Genomic DNA, 21,008 nt, shown 5'->3' on the forward strand with positions numbered 1-21,008 from the left:
TGTCATCGTCATCTTCATCTTCAACTTCTTCTTTAAAATAGTCAAAAGCAGAAGCTACAGATAAGTCCAAGAATTTATTCGTAGTATTTTCTTGGTTGTCACTTGTTGACTCATGTTTAGGGGACCTTTCTTTTGTTCCTTTTAATGATTTATTCATTATTCCTAATAAATTAAGTTGTTCCACCTAAATGTTTTGTTATATAAAGTATTTTTGGTATTAAAACAAATGAAAAATGCATTTTAAATATATTTACCTGCAACCTGTGTACTTGATCGTCAATTTTTACCAGTATCTTCTGAAGTAGTTCCTTTTCTTGTTTCAAGTCTCTTTGGAAAGCAAGTAACTCATTAGCATTTACTTTTAAACCGCAATTTTCTAAATCCTCCTCTCCTATTTCTGTCATCTTTCTAAATATACTTTAATTATCTATTTTGTTGAAGTTTTGTGTATGACAGTAAGAGTTCGTCATGAACCACATTTATTTCTGACTTCAATTTTTTCGTATATAAATGCTCTGTTTTAAATAACACGTAAAATTTGTCCAATATCAAATTATCAAGTTCACATACTCATGAAAATTCATTTGACATCATTTACATCGTAATAGTGAAAGATGTGGTTATTCTTGCGAGTTTGCAGTACTGCCAACCTTACGTGTTAATCATACCGATATTCTTCTGTATTATTTTTATTTAACGTGTGTATTTAAAAAGTTAGACAACCTGAATTTGAAATTTTGTCGTCGAACTCGGAAATGAGGGAAACCATGTGCAAGACAGTTGTGCTAAATAGTGGAATTTGAACTCTTATCTTCGAATAAAGTGTGAGATATGTAGTTATACTTAGACGAACCAATTTATTTTGGAGTTTCAGTGAGTTTTATAGGTATTCTTTTTAGAGTAATAATAGTTTATTCTTTCTACAGAATTTTAAGTAACACTACAGAGTAATCAGAATTTATTATATCTGAATTTATTTAGGTACAGAACTTCTTAATACATCACAATATAATCTATATAACTATACGATTACATTAATTTGTTAACTTTCAAGTGGTCAAGTTAAGTTAAATAGAATCAATGCGAATCTTGTAGCCATTGTAAAATGAGTTCATCATACAGTGTTATTTATTTATACACTTCAATTATCAGCTACAGTATGTTTGAATTTTTTTTTTCTTGTATTTTTTTATACTTTGGTAACGTCTTACTGTATAACGATGTGCATTAAGATTGACACAAGATTTGCATTAGATTTTATGTACATATACATACAGAAGATATTCAAATTGGGAGCACAACTAATGTTATCATGCTATCATTATAGAATTATTACGATCTACTATTGCAATGCCATATTTACGAAGACACCATTGTTATTATTTAATTGCATTAGAATAAGAATTTAATTTTTTTGCGAATATTAAAGTTTACAATGCAATTTTATAACGATTCATGCTCTTTCGGTAATTAACAATTTTCATACAATATTTGAATTTTTCAATATTGGAATATTTGGTGGTAAATATAAAGAAAAAATGATGATAAAATATCGAAATAGCAAGGATGATAACATTAAACAATAATTGTCCTCACCAAAAAGAAAATTGAGCTCTGGATGTGATTAACAAGCATCCAAAGTAATATTTTCACAATTTTTTACATAATATGCTGTGATCAATCATTGGTATTTATAATTTTATGTATATATAAATATCCTTATACCATTTACACAAACTGAGGTATATGGTAACCTTTCGGGAATGATTTTAAGAATCAATCATCTCGCTGATCAATTCTGTTCGTATCGCCTTTACAGCATACACAAAATTAAAGAAAAATAAATAGTTCACCTAATTGATACATATACATTTTTCAATTTCTATTCTATGATCGATTAATTTTGATAATTAATTTGCAAGATCGTTCAAAGATTGTATCGTATATTATTCCAATAATTTCGTCATGTTAAAATCGACTTTTCACACGTTTAGCGAAGTGGCAATTCGCGTTGTTGCTGCAGCAAGGGAATTCATTGAAATTACTAGGGCGGTTGAAAATTAGGTTTCTTCATTTTTTTACCAATCGTCGTTAAATCGTATACCATAGATTCGATCGTTGCTGCAGCAAGAAACGCGTCAATCTTTCGAGGAGGAGGGTGGGGATTCCCGACTATTGTCGTTCGTAAAACTAGATAAACCGAGACCACTAGTTTCGTGACTCGAAGAACTAGTCGGTGAATTGCTCGAACTCCTCGCACCACTTAGTGACGTCACGCTTGTATTCTCAGTTGGTATCAGGCCTTCCTTCATTCTCTTCTTTTGTTTCATCCTTCTGTTTTGGAACCAAATTTTCACTTGGGTCTCGTTTAGTTGTAACGCTGTTGCGATTTCGATGCGTCTCGCTCTGGTCAGGTACTTGTTGAAGTGAAACTCTTTCTCGAGTTCCGTGAGCTGCTTGTTCGTGAAGTTGGTTCGGCCGGTATTGTTGAAGCTTCCTGCAATACCGGCCAATGGACCGCCGGTAAGGCAGTTCATGGGACCATTCGCCGTGGTAACGTATGGCGCGCTCGCTCCACCGATTGTGCTGCCGCCAAATTCGCCCACGCTTGGATTTGTCTTTGCTACTGTAACAGACATTTTAATATGTTTATTTTTCTTATCGAAAGAACTATTGTTTACTTGTTAAGTGAATGTGAATTTATAGTTATAGTCGGTGAAAGAATAAGGACGAAGGTAGAATTTATCGTATTACTTGTAGCTTAGTAGATAGAAATAAACTTTTCCCACAGTTTCTGATGTTACTCTAACTTACAACATTTTACTAATTAACTCATACGACATAGCGGGACACATGTTTGACCCAAGATCTCTTCCATCTTAATTACAGACGTCAACTGCCCTTCGTACGTGTCCAACGGATCTATGAAAGAGGTTAAAGGCAATATACACCGAATCAAGCTTAACTTTCGTCCATCGACCGACAGAAGCTTGTTGTCTAACACAGCTGGTCAGTGTCCTAAGAATCGAACCTGTCCACCCTCTACCGAAGACCGATAGGGTTAAGCCCTAAATCTGGATCAAATTGCATCAGCTGTTGTCGAATGTCAAGGGTAAGTCGTTACGTCATTTTATTCAACCCGTATTTATCGACCGACCACGATGGTCATTCTGAAAACATAGCTATACTTGTTAGGCAGCCTTTTCGCATACACGATAGACTTGTTCAATAAAGATTTTACAGTTCTCTATATATATACACACCTTCGAAACTATTAATCGTATCAAGTTGTTCGACAAATGTAAATGACCGTAGACAGAAATCGAGTTTCGTAATTAAGATTGCGAGTAACAGTTACGTTGACGAGAGCCCTGTGTAGTCGTGAGTACTGCGGTGTGTAGTGTAACAAAGGCGTAACGAAAACAAGCGTACCACTACACGAACCGCGTTTTTACGCGGTTACGTCTAAAATAGACGAGCGTGGTAATATTTTTACCAACGTAGCGATCTTCGATATCGACCGAGTCGTAACGTTGCTTCAATGAAATCAGCCTTGAAACACGATACCAACCCCTCGGAACTTCTTCAAACTGTTTCACGTGTGTTCATTAACTTGAGAATTCTATAGTACGGGGGCGATGCAACGAAATATGGCGTACCGATGGAAAAAAAGGTGGCGTCACTTACGCATTATGGAAATTAGGTTGTTATTTAGTCTGCCGGTATGTGGAAGTCAATTTACTTAATGGCAGAGGGTGGACGTCGAAACTGTCAAGCCACCGCCTTAGAGCCACCAAGTCTTCTTTTCCAACCTGTGTGTTTGCCTGTATCGTTCCCGTTCACCCTCTACCGTCACATTTCTTTCTCTATTCACCCATAATTTTAATTCGTACCGATACCGAAACCAAGATCGATCTTATCTCGTGGATTTTTACCAGTAATCCGTAGAAACATCAGTCACTTAAACAACGCTGCTGGGAACTTGGTCCGGCCGCCATTAAGCTCACGCATCTTCGGTAGGAGTAATCGAGTTGGACAAGTTCTATTAGTCCACCGGCCGTGATACAATGAAATGTTTTCGGTTTTCGCGACTCATTCATCAATTTAGCACCTTAACGGGAGGAGACAGAGTGCCACGCCGCTGATTTTACGTACGGAACGTCTCTATATATAACAGTGAACGATCATTAATGTTCACGTTGCACTTTTTCCTCGAGCTTTATACTTTCGGTGTACGTGGAAGTTTTCTTGATAAATAGAATTATGGTATTTTCGTACCTCGCCTCGGAACAGAATTCTCCGATATCAGGCTTCCCTTGGAAACTCTATGGTTTAGGTTAACTACTAAGGTTTTCGGCGAGACTTAGATCGCGCAATTTCTCGACAGCGTTCGTTTACAAAATTTTCCAAACGTATTCAACTAGAAGAAGAAAAGAAGAAGGAAGAAGAAAAGACACTTTCAGTCTACCCCATTTTGAAGAGAGGAAAAAAAAATTTCACACAGCACGAGGTACTTTTAATTTGCAAACTAGAATTGGAAGAGATCTCGTAATTCGTGTTACTGTCGTAGCCGGTGAATAATCGATAAAAGTGTGTTGCACGATACTATCGTTCGTTGATGCGATCGCGATCACGTTCACGTCCAATTTCATTCCTCGAAAAAGATGAATCCCAGAGACTGGTGGAAACGCTCGTTTGAGCGGAACGAGCGAATCAGTTTCGATTAAGCGTTACCAGGATATCTTGGTAATTACAACTTCCTCCGCGCGACGGACCTTAATAACACCAATTAAAATTATTAGCAGCGTTTAGCGATGCAAATCTTCCGCACCGTGGCCTCTTCAGCAATAATAATTCTCTTGGCTCTACTCTTCGATAACATCGACTTTAGCGGAGGAACTCTTTTGTGAGCTTTCCGATGGGCGTAATAGTCACCGTGGTTAAGATTCACCGAATAGATTTGAATTGAAAAAAGAAACAAACACAAAAAGAGAGAGAGAAAAAAAACGTTCTGAGCTGTTCACGTGTCGGTGGTTGGTTTAAATTCCATGCTTCTTCCTCTCGGCGCTATTCTCGGTTACGTTACAATTCGAGGGTAAAACTTGGGGAACTAGAAAAGGAACACTTGATCGCAAATGTTCGTGGATGTGAAAATTGATAATCTTCAAGCACGGAAATGATCTGTTCCTGAAGGTAAAGATTCTCTTCTGTACGAAACTATTGGCGGTATTCTTGGTTACGCTGCGACTCGATAGAAAACACGGAGAGAAGGAAACGCTTGATCGCAAATCTTCGTGTACGTGAAATTTGGAAATTGTTCGATGTAAATCTACCGTGGGAGGTAAACGAGAACAGGACGAAGGTTGAAGGGTGAAGGTGAAGTTAAGGAACAGGCAGCTTGGCAAGGGGTTAAAGACTGTAATAAGGCAAGTCTGAGGAGGGGAATGTCGTCGATGTTAATTATTTCCGAGGGAGAATTTCCAATTTGTCTCTCTCGATCGAACCGTCTCTTCCTTCGATCGTTCGTTTCTATTAACGAAAATCACCGATAGAACGTCTTATCGTTCGATACAGGAGTGGCAGAGAACGGTCGTGGTTCGTTGTGAAAGTTATTAGAAGAACAACGAATTATTCTAACCTCGGTGATTTTGCAACGTCAATCGACCGCAAGTGCACTTAAGCTCAAACATGAATGTAATTCTCGCCGGCTGCTAACACTATGACCACGCTATAACACTGTACCTACACGTATACGAATGGAGAACACAGGTAAAACCCGTGGCCGCGGTTTCGAAGCATGCATGCCAGTCAGGCTTCGTTCAAAGGCCCCCGATTAAATCTCACCTGGCTTAATATTATTATTTTACGTGGCGCCTGCGAGTGAAAACGAGTGCTCGAGAGGGGGCGAGGAAATTGCTTCGAGAGGTATAGGCGGCGAGAGGGTGGCTGGATAAAAGAGTAAATGGAACACAGTGGTGGAAACACTATGCGAATATCGTTCACGTAATTTGCCTTTTCTCTACAATGTCTCCGTCATTCCTGCGAGCAGAGACGCTATTCTCAATTTTCGAGAACTACGTGTGTGTACAGTTGAAGAAATTGTTACTGCGATTTCGAGAATCTTTCGAGATTTATTTTTTGCCTGACCATTACCACGGAGACGCGGAAAATTTGTATATCCTCGTTTTTCAGTTTTTTCCATCGCGTGTCTCCCCGTTATTTTTCTCAATACGATAAATTCACACGATTCAATCGTGCGAAGGTGATTCCCGTGTGTTGCTCGAACGATTGCACGGGCGAGTGGTAGACGCGAGTCAGGGTAAAAGGAGAGGCCTTCGTCGATTCGCGCAAGTAAAACAGGAGAGGAGAGAGAGATGAATCGAGATCGAGTCCTGTGAAAACATTAAGGCAAGGCCTGGGCAATAGAAGTTCCTGCTCCCGATCCGGTTCTCCGAGGATGCGCTTATTAATCAGAGAATTGCAATTTATGCCCCGATGGGAGAAATATCGCCGCGTAATACGCGTGGACTCGCTTTAATCACACGCTCTCTCTCTCTCTCTCTCTCTCTCTGTGATATATTAGTTCGGTTAAAATACCATCGATCGTGTTTGAAAGACGAAAATAAAATACAAAAGAAGAACGTAATTTCAATGTTTGAAGAGAAAGAAGGATAATAATTATTACAGTCGACACGATGAAATCGACATTGTCCAATTCGTTCGTATTGTTTCTTCTTTTTCTTTCAAATTTCATTAATTCGCTGCTAACGGTGATCTGCTTATTTCCTCTGTATATCATCCAGTGTGGTTTCTTCGATCGCCACGATCGAGAATCGCCGAGACGTTAATCCGTTGATCACACGGGATCATCTGGCCTTGCGGCGAGAAACGAGCCCCATTTAGACGGGCATTACGCAATTCAAATATTATTCAAAGGCTAAAAGCCGAGGGGGGAGGGGGGCGGATGACGTAAAAGGGAACCAGAACAGGGTGAAATGTGTGCGTGCTGGCAGCCACGAGGTATTATGTTACCGGAAAGATGGACCTCGATAGGGGGGGCACCATTTTCCTTCCTTCTCCGATTTTCTTCCTTGTCAACGGCTCTGTTCCACCTCTCTCCCTCTGTTTCTCTTCTTCAAATTGATAACCGTGTCGTTTATTCGCCGTATACGCTCGATCGTCCCTTCGAAAGTAATCCAGGAATTCCTTTTTCCTTTCTTTTGCTTGTATAATACTGCTCGAACCACCTGAACAGGATACAGTAGGAAGCAAAAGGAGCGCGATCTGGTGAAAATACAGCTGTATTTGAACCTATCCGATCTCCACATCCGATTACACGCTACAACGCCATCTTCACTTCCTTTTTCTACAGACAAATATTTAGTTCCTCTCTATTTAAAGTGCCTACCTCGATCTTTCCACAGGGGAGAGACGGGAAGTATAATCCCTGTGGCGTTTGAATAATTTTCGAGAGAAAAGAAAGAAAAAAGGAAACACCAGGTAGATTTCCTTTGAACATCGCCATTGAGAAAAACAGAAAACGGAAAAAAATGAAGCCGTTAAATTTGTAGATTATCAAAGAAGCGGCGAACAGTAGTCGTTAAGCAGAAAGTACACATCCTCGTGAAACATCTTGTTGCTGTTCAACATCCCGTAATAACATCCTTAATTTATTACCCTTAAGCGTCTCCTGCGTTCATACGCGCCGCCATACTACGGACCATAATGGATGCCGTAAAACGTCATCGTTCATTTTTTCCCCCGCGGTTTCAGTGGCGATTCCTCGAGTGTATATCGCGTTTTACCGATAAATATCGAGCCGGTTGAGCGGAAGCCTTTCGCGAGACGCGACTTGTCGTCTGTAACAAGGCTCGTTGAACAGCGACAAGGGGTATCTGGACGTTTAACGAGGCTCGTAAAGCCGTGATTGTTCCTCGAACGGCGTCAATAGCGCGATCGTGTTTTATTGTTGCGCGTGTGCTTCGTAAACGACGCTGGTTCGCTGACACTTGCCGTGAATCGCGCGAGTAGAGGAATAAACCTACCTCTTACATGTATAACCTGCACGCGTGTTTCCCCTCTTATCAGAAGGTGCAAATATTTTCTCACGATTGTATGAATGAACGATGAGAGGGTTTGTTCTGTTTTCGATAAGGACGAGTGTAGGGCTGAGGATCTATCCTTTTTTCCTTTCTTTTCCTTTTTGGGATTTTTCGCGAGCACAAGTTCCGAAGAATTGCCAGAGAACGACGACGAATGGTATCTTCGAGGGCTTAATTTTCTCGTGTCGATCCTCTGAGCTTGAATCGCGAAAAGAACAAAAATGACAGAAAGGTTTTCACTGAGACAATTTTCTCGTGTTCGACCCCCTGTCATCGAGTGCTTACGTCGACTACGTTGATTTTAGCATCGCGATAGCCGATGTCCTGAGTCATAGTGGTCTGTAAACAACGGACCTTAACGGAGAGGCCTACTCGGACAATTATGCGAAATTGATTATAACCAAACGATAATTGTTCACGTTGAATAATATCACGTTGTAGTTTTTAATACGAAATAATAACGCGATAAATAAAATGATACGTATGTTGCAGATGATAAAAAAAAAGATCGCGATTAGTAATTAATTCTGCCTGTTTTCTCTTGTTTTTTTTTCTTTTTCCTTTTTTCTCTTTTCTTTTTTTTTTTTGGTAAGAAGTGTTTGCTTTTTAGTAAGGTCGAAATCTGAATTTCTTAGCATGATCCACGGTGCCGAACCATTGCGTGCAGTCAGCTTTATTTATGGCCTCGAGGTCAGTCGATTTGGCGTATTAAAGAGTTACATTTTTATTGGCCTTGCTGCCTAGTCTTTTTTGCCTCGCTCGAATCGATTTACGATGCTGCTTATCGCCGCCACGGGTGAAATACGGATTCTCAATTCAGAGTGTGGATTTAATTAATTTTCGACGTTGTCGTCGCTTACAGGTTATCTCGATTTCATTGCACATCTTAAATCAAACTTCGCCGAACCACACGCAACTCTTCAATTTCAATTCTTCCACAAACATTCTGCTTTTCAAAATACACGCGACGAAATCTCGATGTTATTACACACAAGTATTAAATCAAACTTGACCAAACCATATGCAACATTTCAATTCCAATTCTTCCACAATCGTTCTGCTTTTCAAATTCGAAATACCTATAACACGCGACGAAATCTCGATGTTATTACACCCAAGTATTAAATCAAACTTCATCAAACCATATGCAACATTTCAATTCCAATTCTTCCACAATCGTTCTGCTTTTCAAATTCGAAATACCTATAATACGCGACGAAATCTCGATGTTATTACACCCAAGTATTAAATCAAACTTCATCAAACCATATGCAACATTTCAATTTCAATTCTTCCAGAATCGTTCTGCCTTGCAAATTGAACGTGCACACCGATCGTTGTTGCGTATCTCAAATCAAACTTCGTCAAACCCCACGCGACATTTCAAAATTATTCTCCATTAGTGACAAAAACGAGCTCAACGTTCTACCAAAAACCCTCTCATTCACCTCAATTCGAACACAATCGAGCCCCACGCTTCGCACTCACCGTCCACCATTAAACGTACGCGTATCAACACTCACCTCTCAAGCACTCTTCACTTTCTTCCCCGTAGCACACCCCTCGAGCCACTCCGCACACCTTCTCAAAGCCACCGAAAGCAACACCCTTTCGTTACCCCAAACTCCACGGAGAGCGAGATATCGCGGCAGGCGTAGTGGTGTGTACAGGGCTTTTTTTCGAGGCACGGTCGGGCGGCTCGCGTCGCGATATATCGTCGGTGAAGTGCCGCGGAAATGAAAATCACCGTTGCGCGAGACACGTGGACAGGGTGGTCGTTGATTGTCAGCGCGTTGCTGCAACGCGGGGGTGAGCCACGGTGGAAAAGGAGGGAAAAAGCAGAGAGAGAGAGAGAGAAAGAGAGTGAGTTACTTAGGCGGTCGGTTGGTAGGGTTGTTGCGGGACTTGCGGGATCCGGGGTTGCCAGGTTCGGCGGGTGGCAGCCCGGGTGGAAACACGCGAACGATCCTCTGATCCCCTCGCGAGATATCGGCCACTCACTCACGCGTCCGCCGACGGCCCTAGCCGCGCCGCAACACGCTGCCCTGCCTGACTGCCTGACTGCTTGCTTGCTTGCTCGCTCGGCCAGTCTACCTACGCTCGCAACTCAGCGACCTACACTGCCGTTCATAAGTGTTAGGACATTATGTTCGTATAGAAACAGTATTATACAGGTTGCAGCTGAAAGTTGCAGTACAAGTGGGCAAGTGATGATTTCTTATGCAACGATAAATGAGAAATTTCGAATGGGTATTTGGTTGAATATCTGTCGAACATCAGCTTTTTTTATATTAGTTTTGATTTGGGAGTTGTGTCTGTTGGCTCACAGGGCCAATTTGCTAAGGTGTTTTTGGGTGACATTTGTTAATTGTATGAGTGATTGTAGAGAAAATTTTTCTAGAAATCTCTAATGTAGTCAGACGTTTAATATTAGGTTTCTTTTTGTATTACTTTTGCTTTGGGAGTTGTGCCTATTGTCTCGCAGGGCTAATTTACCAACTTATATGTCTGTGGTACTATCTATTAAGGCTATCGTGTTTGCGTACAAAGTACTTCAAAAAAGCACAATTTTATCAACGACGTTTGATTATTTCGGTTTAAAGGCCCGTTGCATATGTTTGCACGAGGATGCGAGTTTCAACAATTCCTTAATTGATACGATTAAATATTGTTGATAATATTTTGTTTTTCTGCTCTCTTCGACCTGGTAATTCGTCACAGTCACTTTGTAGACTTTGTAGGCAAACGCGATAGGCATTGTATGTCGCTCGAAGAACCATATCTTATGAATAGCTATGTATATTTTCGAACCTGATTTTCTCAGAAACTCAGCTTTTAGTCTACGTTTTTTACTTATTTTTCTTTTATTTATATGAATCTTACGATTTAACACAGAAGTACAGCCTCTTAGTCTACAAACGCTAGAGCTTCGAACATTCTCCACATAATGTAGTTGTGACAGTGAAATAAAAATTGCCTCTGGTCTGTACACAATCAGCAGAAACGTGTGTACTCGTTGTACTACGAGATTCCAGGTTGAATAATTTCTTAACCACTGTTTAGATTCGATTCGTATTCAGCAAGTGCCTTAATATGAACGAACCCTTGTCTCTTTCATTCTACTTTCTTCCACACTTCGTGTACTCGAGTACTGAAAGCTTTCGAGAGAATCTTCCTCGAGAGATTTGATATTTCCTGATATTTTTATCGAATTCTCCGTGAATCTTTTTTAGAAAAATTCTCAATGCCTTTTTGTCAGAGGTTTTGACATTTCGGTGGAAGAATTTGGCGTTAGACGAAGAATTGGGAAAATTGGAAACATTTTTTCGACTGAATTCTTAGGGCGAGATTTTAGTATTCAGAGGTGTTAGATGAATTTGAAGATTCCGAAAGTTTCTCAAGGATTTTCGAAGAAAATTTCTTCTAATTCAGCTCGAGTGGTTCTTTTTCGAAATCGACTTTCGCCGAGAGTAATGGCAATTCCCTTCCTGTTTTCATTCTCATTACACTGGACGTCGCTTCTCTTGTTATCTCAGTTTACCTATCTTTCACCCTCTCTATTCTTTTTCCTCGCCCTCTTCCTGCTCATTCTAATCGTGAAGTTTATCCACGGACGTTTAGGCCGCCGCCGGTGCGCCGCGCCGATCCAGTCTTCAACGCACGGGAAACTCGTCAGCCTGCATCGTGTTATTCCATTTCTTCCCCTTGTTTTTCGCCATCTTTTCTTTCTCTTTACGCGTAATATCCAGTTATTCGTAAACGTTCACCGTGTATAACTTCTACGTTTTACAATCTCCAAGTAGTTTTATTCCTTCTTCTTATTCCACGTTTCTTTTGCTCAGATCAGCCTCATTTACCCCCCTCGCTTCTCTGAAAACGTTGCACGGTAATGGTACACTCGTTACACAGGGTGTAACCGAAAGAAAGCCACGTAGGGAAGTTGAGCTTCGTGTTTGAAGCCCGCGCATTATATTTGGACGTGGCATCGATAACGATAACTTATGTTTCGGGAGAGTATAAGGAAAAAAATCACTGGTCAACTCTTAATGTTGTATTTTATGCGGGGCAGTCTTGCTTTTATAATACCTCTGCTCCCATGAAAATGGGTAATTGATCGTTTCAACCTACGATTACTAATCTGTTCCGACTGTCGGTAAATTGCTCGATTTTTTCCATCCTCTTATCAAACTACTTTCTGTTTCCTTCTCGTTCAACAACTAATCTTTTCGCAGCTAAACACGACCGAAACGAGTTGCAATAATCTCGTCGTAATCGTTTCCCTCGAATCACTTGTAATAATAATCACGGCTGGAAATTTCACGTCGTACTCAGTTCTATCCTTATCTAATTAATTTCACTCTCTGTTGTCATTTTGCTCCAGAAGTTTTCTTCCTATTTTTTTCTACAAATTTTCCATCTCGCTTCGTTATCGACGTCCGATCTTCTCGCGGCGAGCTTTCTTTCCACCGGTATTTCGCCTATTCTGAAAAGCACGATTTGGAGGCTCGATACGTGACGCGACGTCGTAAAAACAGCAGGCAGCTCGAGAAACACACCGGTGTAGTATACACACACCGTGGAACGGAGAAGAAAGCGTGCAATCAGGCTGGTGGCTTGTTCTATTTCATAAGTGACGCGAAATTTGCCGTAAAACTGGCGAAACCGCGCAAATACGGCGATGCTCGAGCAACGACGAGCAGCGATTTCGATAGTAAACTAACTTGTTTTAGTATATCCTTGGACGTTAGTCAACCTATATTTTACGATAAACACTCTGTTAAACAATCGATCGTATTTTAAACGTGAATTTATACACGGTGCTCCGGTGTTTTCTTCTCCAGCTGAACTTTGTCGGTATAGATGTGATAATGTTGCATAAATATACCAGGTTGTTTCGAGGTTTATTAGAAATTTCTGATAAATATAGGAAGCACGAGGGGAGTGGTTGCTATGATAAACACACCACTGGCAGAAATTACATTCGATACTTTTAACTCTCTATTTATGCCATGTGAATTCACGTTATACTGTTGTTATTGTTTTTACAACAATTGTTAATTCTTGCTTCTCTCGTCGAAGTGGAGAATTACAGCCAGCCGTAATTTCTCTTCTCGTGAACGAAAAAGAATTGGGTTACCGAGGATTAACGACCTCAGATAGTAAGCACAGCTCGCATGAACAGAGTAAACGATCCGTATTTAAAGCAATTTCTCCATATTCCGTATTGTCGTTGCAACTTTTTTAACGAAGCTTCAAACGACCTATATTTGTACAACATTTCTCGTTCGTATCTATAACCCGACAAAATTGGCCGGAAAAGCTGAAACACCCTGTGTATAGTTGTTGAGTTTCACGTTTTAGAAATTTCTTGCTATACGGAACAGTGATCGAAGCAAGATTCCATCATCTTCGCCATCATTTTCGACAGAGAAACGTGTCTTGCTCTATGGAGGCAAGCACGAGTCCACGGAATTATGATTTCCTCTTGTATACAGAGGGTTGCTTATTTGTTCCGCCCTTTTTCTCTTTCACGTGCTCGCCAATCCCGCTATTGATTACGAGAGAGAAGAAATCGAGTGGTGTATGATAAATCGGGAGGGCTGACAGCCTCCTGTCCCTCTCCTTTCTCGTTCCCGCTTTTCCCTGACCCCGTGAAGAAAGAAGGGTGGTCCGGATCGGGCGTCCCCATAGAGATCCCGTGTCGGACCCCTGGAACGCATTATGGAGGCAACCGGGGAAAAACCAGAGCTATTGTCAGCTCCTGACCAACCAAAAAACTTCGCCAACCAAAATCTACCGAAATCCCCCCTCCAATCTGCTCCGCCCATCTTGTTATTTCGATTGAGGCTGCCCTCTCGCCTCGATTGCGCAGCTTCCGTTCCGTCGACAAGCTTCTCCGGGTTGAGAGCAATTTTTTTTTTTAGATACTGCACCGATTAGATTTTTTTTTGGCGAAAATTTAAGATTTAGAAAAGATTCGACGTAGGGAGAATTATTTTTTTGGTTTTATTCGACACTTTGAGTTAGAAGGAGTCGCACTCGTGGTGTAGATTATGGATAGGATACGACTACAGTGAGTTTGTAATGAACTTTGAAAATTCAGGTTGAAATGTTGCGGTGAAAGATTGGGAAAAAGTGAAATACAGGGAGAATTATCTTTGCTTTGTAATAACGTGTCACACTCGTGGTGTAGGTTATAGTTGAAATACGACAAACGTGAATTCTACTTGCGATAAACGTACATTTGAACTCTAACTCTAGTTTGAAACTCTTGATGATTATTAAACAGAAAATATGTGTAATATTTTAACGTGTCTTAGAAGATACCTATTTAGAGTATTAACAGAGATAGCCATTGAAAAACCATAAACGAAGGGGTTAAAATAATATCTTATTGCAAACTTTAGCCTGCACGTTTCCCTCTTTTTATCGCAACACAGAAACGTGAAAGAAATACCTATCTCACACAAGAAATCTCCATGTGCACCTATCACGTGTCCATAATTTTCCCAAATAATTCAGTAAATTTCCTTCTGGCTGTGTAAAATAGAGAAAGAAAAAAGAAAAAAGAATACAACGTATCGTTTCAATTGTATCAGCTACTATGTTACTTGCGCGATCTACAAGAGTACCCGGAAGATCGTTAGATTCTATTCGCGCGTGGAAATCGCGGATAAGGAGCACGCGGGGCAGGAAGCTCTACCGGCGAGAGGAGAAAAGGAAGGGTGGCGGCGGTGTGCACCGTTTCGTTTGCATGTCCCGGTGTAATAAGCGTCACCCCCGGTGACTTCTCGGCCGGCGTTATTAATTCGATTATAATGAGCTATTAAGCGAAACGCTGGTAATCCTGACAAGCTCCATTCAACGGGCTAAGCTTAGCGGCTCGAGCACGCCGATTGCCCCGAGCCCCGCTCGCTGTTAAGCAAATTACCAGCCAACCGAGGGGGAACACCTCGAGCCTTCTACACTTTCATCCTTTTCCTCGGCCTTTCACGGCACCTCTATCTCGCTTTTTCACGCGCTTTTTTTCAGACGATTCAATTTCCTCAGAGAAATCGAGGAAATTCGAGTTTAAAGATAAAGTTCATCGTTTTTTCGAACACCTCCAGTCTTCTGTTTTCATCCTTTTCCTCGGAATTTCGCGAAACATTCGTTTGAACTTTTCACGCGTTTTTTAGACGATTCAGTTTTGTGAGAGAATTTAAAGGTAAACGCCTCGAGCCTTATATTTTCATTTTTTTTCCGCAGAATTTCGCGAAACCTTCGTCTCAGTTTTTCACGCATTGTTTAGACGATTCAATTCTATGAGAGAAATTGGAGAAATTCGAATTTAAGAATAAGTGTTCGTCTTCTTTTTGTTTAGAACTTGCTTGAATTGTTCTTTACGAAAAGAAAGTACCTACCCAGGGAACGGCGTTTAAAAGAGCGTATAGAATTTACCGGTATATTAATTTAATGATCAACGTAGTAATTCCTTGCTCCACATTACCGTTTATATAATACCCAACTGGCGCAATATTCCCGTGGAAAATGCCTTAGCGCGTTCACGACTCGTTGAGAAACGAGGCGGGGAAATCGGCAGTAAATCGACGGAATTCCATTGATCTTAACGCGATACCGTCGCGTTGCTTATTATTTATGAACTTTTTAAACACCTATCGACAACCAGATTTGCGTTTCATGCTGCATGAAATTACCAGTTACATCTGTTTTTCTTTCTTAGTTTTTTTCTTTTTACCTAAGACGCCCTATCGCGCGAATATCGTTTATAATTATACGCACTTATTCAAATCGACGGACACTTAACTATTCCGATCGTGTTCCTTTGATCAATTCTTCTGTCACATTCAATTGCCACTTTGCGTAATTCATGCGACGATTATCTTGTCTTTTATGCAATTTTTCTCCTGTTATCACGTTTAACTGCGCGTTATTAATATTTCCCTTGACGCTAACCGCCGAGCATTAACGTCGTTTAACAATTTTCACGCAGCGCTCCTTTCTGTTTCCCCCTTTTTTCCTTTTGGTTTATTTCAAAGTAACGATTGTACGGGCAACGAAAATACCTACAGTCGGGGTTTCTTAATTAAGACTTCACAGAGACGCGTTATCAGCTCTGGTGTCTCTCGATAATAATCAGATAACCGGAGTGCAAGAATTTCGTTCTTAACCGCGAATCTTATCGCGGCTTTCCAATATCATTTTTCTGACTACCATCAAATCCGACCACTTCGATAAATCATGTTTGCAAGCACGGAATATTTTTCCTCTCTCTATCGATTCCTCTTGTATTTGTAAACAAATAAAGCAACAGGATCAATCACGTGAAAAAAAGAAGAGAAAACAGAGAATAAAGCAAATTGTCTTTTTTTTCAACCCCAATTTCAAGGTAAATCGAAAATCTGGAATATCGAATTAAAGCATGAAAATGATAAGGATGTCATACGTTGACTCGAACTGCATACTTTCAACGTACCTATCAATCGTTGTCACAGTGAAAAATTTGTTATTCGAAGAATCCCTTGGAAATGGTTGTTAATCTTCAAAGAGATATTTTTTTTCCATCCACCTTAGCTTGAACGAAGTGCTCCAATTAGGCGCGGAAGATTTATCCAGGTGAAAATAATCGAGAGGTAGTTTGTAGGTGAGAAAGATAGTCGACGAGAGGTTCGCGAGCGGTTGATTTATGGTCGTTCGGCAACGATATTCTCGTAAAAGCTCGGGTATCTTCTGTTACGCGCTGCTTTCGTGTGCATAATCTTATCATGGCCGTTCACGACTGTCGCATAGGCGTAAATACCGGCTAAATAACTCACCCGGGGACAGTATAAATACCGATAAATTTTCCTTCTATCTCAGGGAAAAGACGCTTATCGGTTTGCTCTATCGAATCTTGATTTGTACCTGGCTCACCAGGTAACCCATCTACGCCTTCGTCTTTTGCCTCTGTGAACGTTATTTGTACATTGTATTTATATTTGCCGTGTTTCAACATATTTCTCCACCCTTGCTACCGATTCCGTGTTTCCATTTGTATCTTCACTATTTTCCTCACAATTATCACCTCCACAACCTTTCTCTATTTTGCCACGTAAAAATGAATTTAAGCGACGTTGCAAATCATTTCGGGCTCGATAATCGGCCTCCTCATCACTCACGCGGACTAAACGAAATTTCGGCAAATTTTTTTCCTGCCTGGAATTTTGCACATTTACGAGGTAGCGATTGAATGAAGAAGTTCAGCGGAAGGGACACACAGGGTCGTAGGATAATCGCGATCGGCGGAGAAGCACGTGGAAAGATTAACGACGTCTGTCGAACCGGAATTACGTGTCACGCTTTATTAATCTCGTTACGTATAGTTTGCGTTTCAAAGGCACTAGGTCGTCGGCCAACAAGTACGTCACATTTTAGTTGTCCGTCAATCTTAATTGAATTCACCACCCAGGCGAAAAGTGTCGAATCAGAAAAGACAGTTCGATCTGTGGCGGGAGCGCGCGCCACGATTCGTAGCGGCGGCCATTCGAGATTGCACGAACCTTATGTAAAGTGTCTTCAACGAGGCACAATTGGGTCGTGTCGCGACACTTAAACGTTACAAATTGTTCTTCCAAGAAGTCGCGCTGACCAAGTCGCGCAGAAAGTTATGGAAATGAAAAGAAAAATGAATTTTCCTGCAATTCCTGCGGTGGCTGCGTTCCAGGATCAAATCGGTATGTCTGTCGGAAGTTTGAAAAATTCAATACCAACTTCGCTATTAATCCGTTGTTGAACAAGAGAAAAATCAGCCTGCTTTCCCTGACACATTAATCATCGGCAACCTAAATAAAGTCGTCGACGTGAAGACAGTGCTTCCTACGGGCAAAGGTAGCCTTTTCCACCTCGTCTCGATCGACCATTAATTCCCCGGAAAGATAGTCATCAAGAGAGAAAGAGCGAGAGAGAGAGAGAGTGGACAGGCCACGACTCCGTCGTTCTATTCGCTCTAAAATGCTCGTCGTCCGATAAAGACAGAAGCTAACGAGCTGCTACCGGATCGCCCCCACGGAATACTAATTTCCCGCCAGTTGGACCGCCTCTTCCCCGACAGAATCTCAAATAAATCATCGAACTACGTACCGACGGGCTTCGGCACGTTCCTCTTCACCTGCATCCACTTGTACGTGGGTACATGTGGCTGTTGTTGCTGTTGTTGCGGCTGAGAATGATGTCCGTGCGGATGCTGCTGATGATGATGTCCGTGCGCGTGCTGGTGAGGATGTTGAGGGTGTCCAGACTGTTGGAGAACGTGATAACCAGTTGGATCGGGGTTTTCCTCCTTGTAGTGACCTGTGGAATGTCCCGAATAATCGTTCTGTCTGATCTGAGCGTGATAGTGCAGCGAATCTTCGGCGGCGGGTAGTTGATGAAGGTAGTTGGTGGTACCAGCGACTGGTAGCTGGTAATCAGGCTCGTGGTGATGATGGTGATGATGATGGTGATGACTAGAAGACTGATGGTGCAACTGTTGCTCGTGGTCGGTCCTCGAATGGGCCACCATCGAGCCCTGATGAAGACCGTTTCCCGTGGGAGGAGCAGCAGGATGATGGTGATGATGATGCTCGTCTCTGTAGGCCGATTGCTGAACGTGATAGCTCTGGTGAGGATCTACCGATCCATGGGAGCCGTTCGAGTGTTGATGCTGTTGACCAGAGTACGAGGACGACGAAGAAGACGCGTAGTCGAGGTTCGTGTAGCTCAGACCGTTCTCCGAGGAGATGATCGCCGTTGTTGTGCCATCCTCGTGCAACACTCCGGCCGTCGGTGAATAGAAACCTTGCGGAGGTGTGCCCGAGGATGTCGCAGACTCTGCAGCGAGGAAACTCTCCGAGGAAGAGGAGGAATACGGGGAGACAGCGGTCTGAGGGAAATAGTGAGCTGGAGCGAGCTCAGGCGAGGCTGGTACTGGCACGTGTCCCCCGACGGACACTGGCTGATGATGATGATGATTCCCTTGACCCGTGCACACGTAGTTGGGGTATGAGTCAGGCTTGCCGTAGGTTCCGTACATGCCCATGTCCATCATCATCATCCTCGTGGCGGTGAGGCGAATACATCAATTGGCCACCTGCTGCCTGCTTGGCCACCAGTCTTTTACTTGCACTCTTACGGAGGGGATCTTACGTGTGGGAGAGAGAGAGAGGGAGGGAGATACAGTGTAGTGTCTCTGTTGAATTGTATCGAAGACGAATGTAGTTTACATTTCGATCATGCGCTACCACTTTAAGGTCCGTGCAGCACTTTTCTCGACGATCCTCGACTATTCGATCTCTCTGTGAAGTTTGTAAAGATGATCGATAGAACACTGATACAACACACGACGATGTCACAGACGTGGTACGAGAGGTGTTACTCCACTTGTTCAGAACGAACGAAGAAACTTCATCTGTAAAAATTCTCCCCGCTCTCTATCTCAAACGTAGCCGAGGTTGATTAATTTCAACGCGAATACCAATTCGATTCGAATCCCAGTTCACAGTCCTCGGTTATCCTCTAAGCGAAGTTAAAACACGCGAAGAATCCCGAGGCAGATCCACGGTATGCCAATTGCCGCGGGAACGCGTCGCGTTCGTGCGAGAAACGAAGAAAGAGCGGACGCGTAGTCGTCGATCCGGTCGACGAGGGTCGCTGAAGTGGACTGGCCTGGCAGAAGGCGGCACGGTCGAAGGCTGCACGCAGGTGAGATCGCGAGCCACAGGGGTCTGGTGTGTCCAGTTCTCGTTTCTCTCTCGCACTTTAACCCGTTCCGTCTATCCTTCTCTCTCTTTGTCGCTCGTCTCTCTCTCCCTCTCGTTTGATTCTCCGGCAAAAGCGTCGTCGTACGTAGCAGTACTAGCCCAGGCTGTATAGAGAGAGGGTGCTGCCTTCTCGAAACTGGGCGTGCTCTCGACGCCGGTCACGTGAGCGTCTGTGGGCGGAGCCGGCCAATGAGGGGCGAGCCTGCGCGTCCGGCGTCCGTAGCCTCATGATGGATCACCCAGCTAAATTTTATTTTTCCTCCGTTCTTTTTATCTGGCACGCTGCAGTTGACACTTATCGCGGCGGGTAGAGGTAGTCGAGTATTATATCTCTCGGTGCCCACCTTCCAGGATAGCCGGGGCCTCGCCTCCTAGCTCCCAGCAGGACCCAGCTATATATATACACACACACAACAGGCGTCGCCTCCTTTTTCTCCTTACGACCGTGTTCCGTGCTCTCTTCCTCTTCCTTCTCCTTCCCCCTCCCCCTTAGTTTTCTTTTTTTCTTTTTTCTTCTTTTCGTCAGACGACTGGTCGCTCCTCTGTGTACACACGCGTGTCCCACCTGTCCCCGGACAGGACACACCGACGTCTCCTGCACTTTCATTAACGCCTGACGGTTGATGGGTTAATTACGGACCGCGGGATCTACTATGCCGTGAAAGTTTTCTGCGGTGAACCGTTTGTAGAGAGGAGTCTAAAGGTTCTGCGATAAGATTGCCGCATGATCTAAATTATCGACGAGGGTGAACCTAGCTTGGTAAATTGGGTAATCTTGGTCTAGGGGAAGTTGTCACTTCGCCCAGAATTCCCTAGATCCCTGAGCAATTCGAGAAATCCACTTCGGTGTCTGCGAGGTTTCTGTCGATGATCTCACGATGGTTAATTTTTGATCTTTCGTGTTTATCGTAATTAGCGGGAGTGTTAATGTCGATATTACGGCGTACAGAGAGGAACGATTACGTCCGAGGAGGATCTCGAGAAAGGTACAGAGAGAAAGGGAGAAAAAGGGAGAGGAGGTGGGTTGAGGGACGCGTGTGACGGGCCCATGGGACGTCTCGTACCCCATGTGGGTTCAGTGACAGGATGACACATTCCGCCGTGAAAGTTTTAGGAGAGCGGTCCCGTA

At 42.5% G+C, this 21,008-nt stretch overlaps 2 protein-coding genes across 2 annotated transcripts; both read right to left on the minus strand.

The window, feature by feature from the left end:
* Nucleotide 1: 1 nt before the first annotated feature.
* On the minus strand, nucleotides 2-560 carry LOC108574662 (the record flags this gene model as incomplete). Its single annotated transcript, XM_017937284.1, has 2 exons — nucleotides 255-560; nucleotides 2-184 (listed from the first exon to the last, which is right to left on the minus strand). Coding segments are annotated over exons 1-2 (333 nt in total), but the record flags the coding sequence as incomplete, so codon positions are not given.
* A 1,493-nt stretch (nucleotides 561-2,053) lies between these two features.
* Nucleotides 2,054-19,470, minus strand: LOC108574680 (homeobox protein Hox-B1a). Its single transcript, XM_017937305.1, has 2 exons — nucleotides 18,222-19,470; nucleotides 2,054-2,626 (listed from the first exon to the last, which is right to left on the minus strand). Exons 1-2 carry the CDS (start codon nucleotides 19,171-19,173, stop codon nucleotides 2,139-2,141), a joined length of 1,440 nt encoding a protein of 479 aa, XP_017792794.1. The 5' UTR covers nucleotides 19,174-19,470; the 3' UTR covers nucleotides 2,054-2,138.
* Between the last annotated feature and the right edge of the window lie 1,538 nt (nucleotides 19,471-21,008).

Source organism: Habropoda laboriosa, unplaced genomic scaffold (assembly GCF_001263275.1).
Source record: "Habropoda laboriosa isolate 0110345459 unplaced genomic scaffold, ASM126327v1 scaffold203, whole genome shotgun sequence".
NCBI classification, from domain to species: domain Eukaryota; kingdom Metazoa; phylum Arthropoda; class Insecta; order Hymenoptera; family Apidae; genus Habropoda; species Habropoda laboriosa.

What these genes read in the sequence shown, in the direction of transcription:
- LOC108574680 (XM_017937305.1), bottom strand. Translation starts at nt 19,173, where the DNA reads ATGATGATGATGGACATGGGCATGTACGGAACCTACGGCAAGCCTGAC. An exon ending in GAACGTGCCGAAGCCCGTCG is followed by an intron (nt 2,627 to 18,221) that starts GTACGTAGTTCG and finishes TGTCTGTTACAG; the next exon opens with TAGCAAAGACAAATCCAAGC.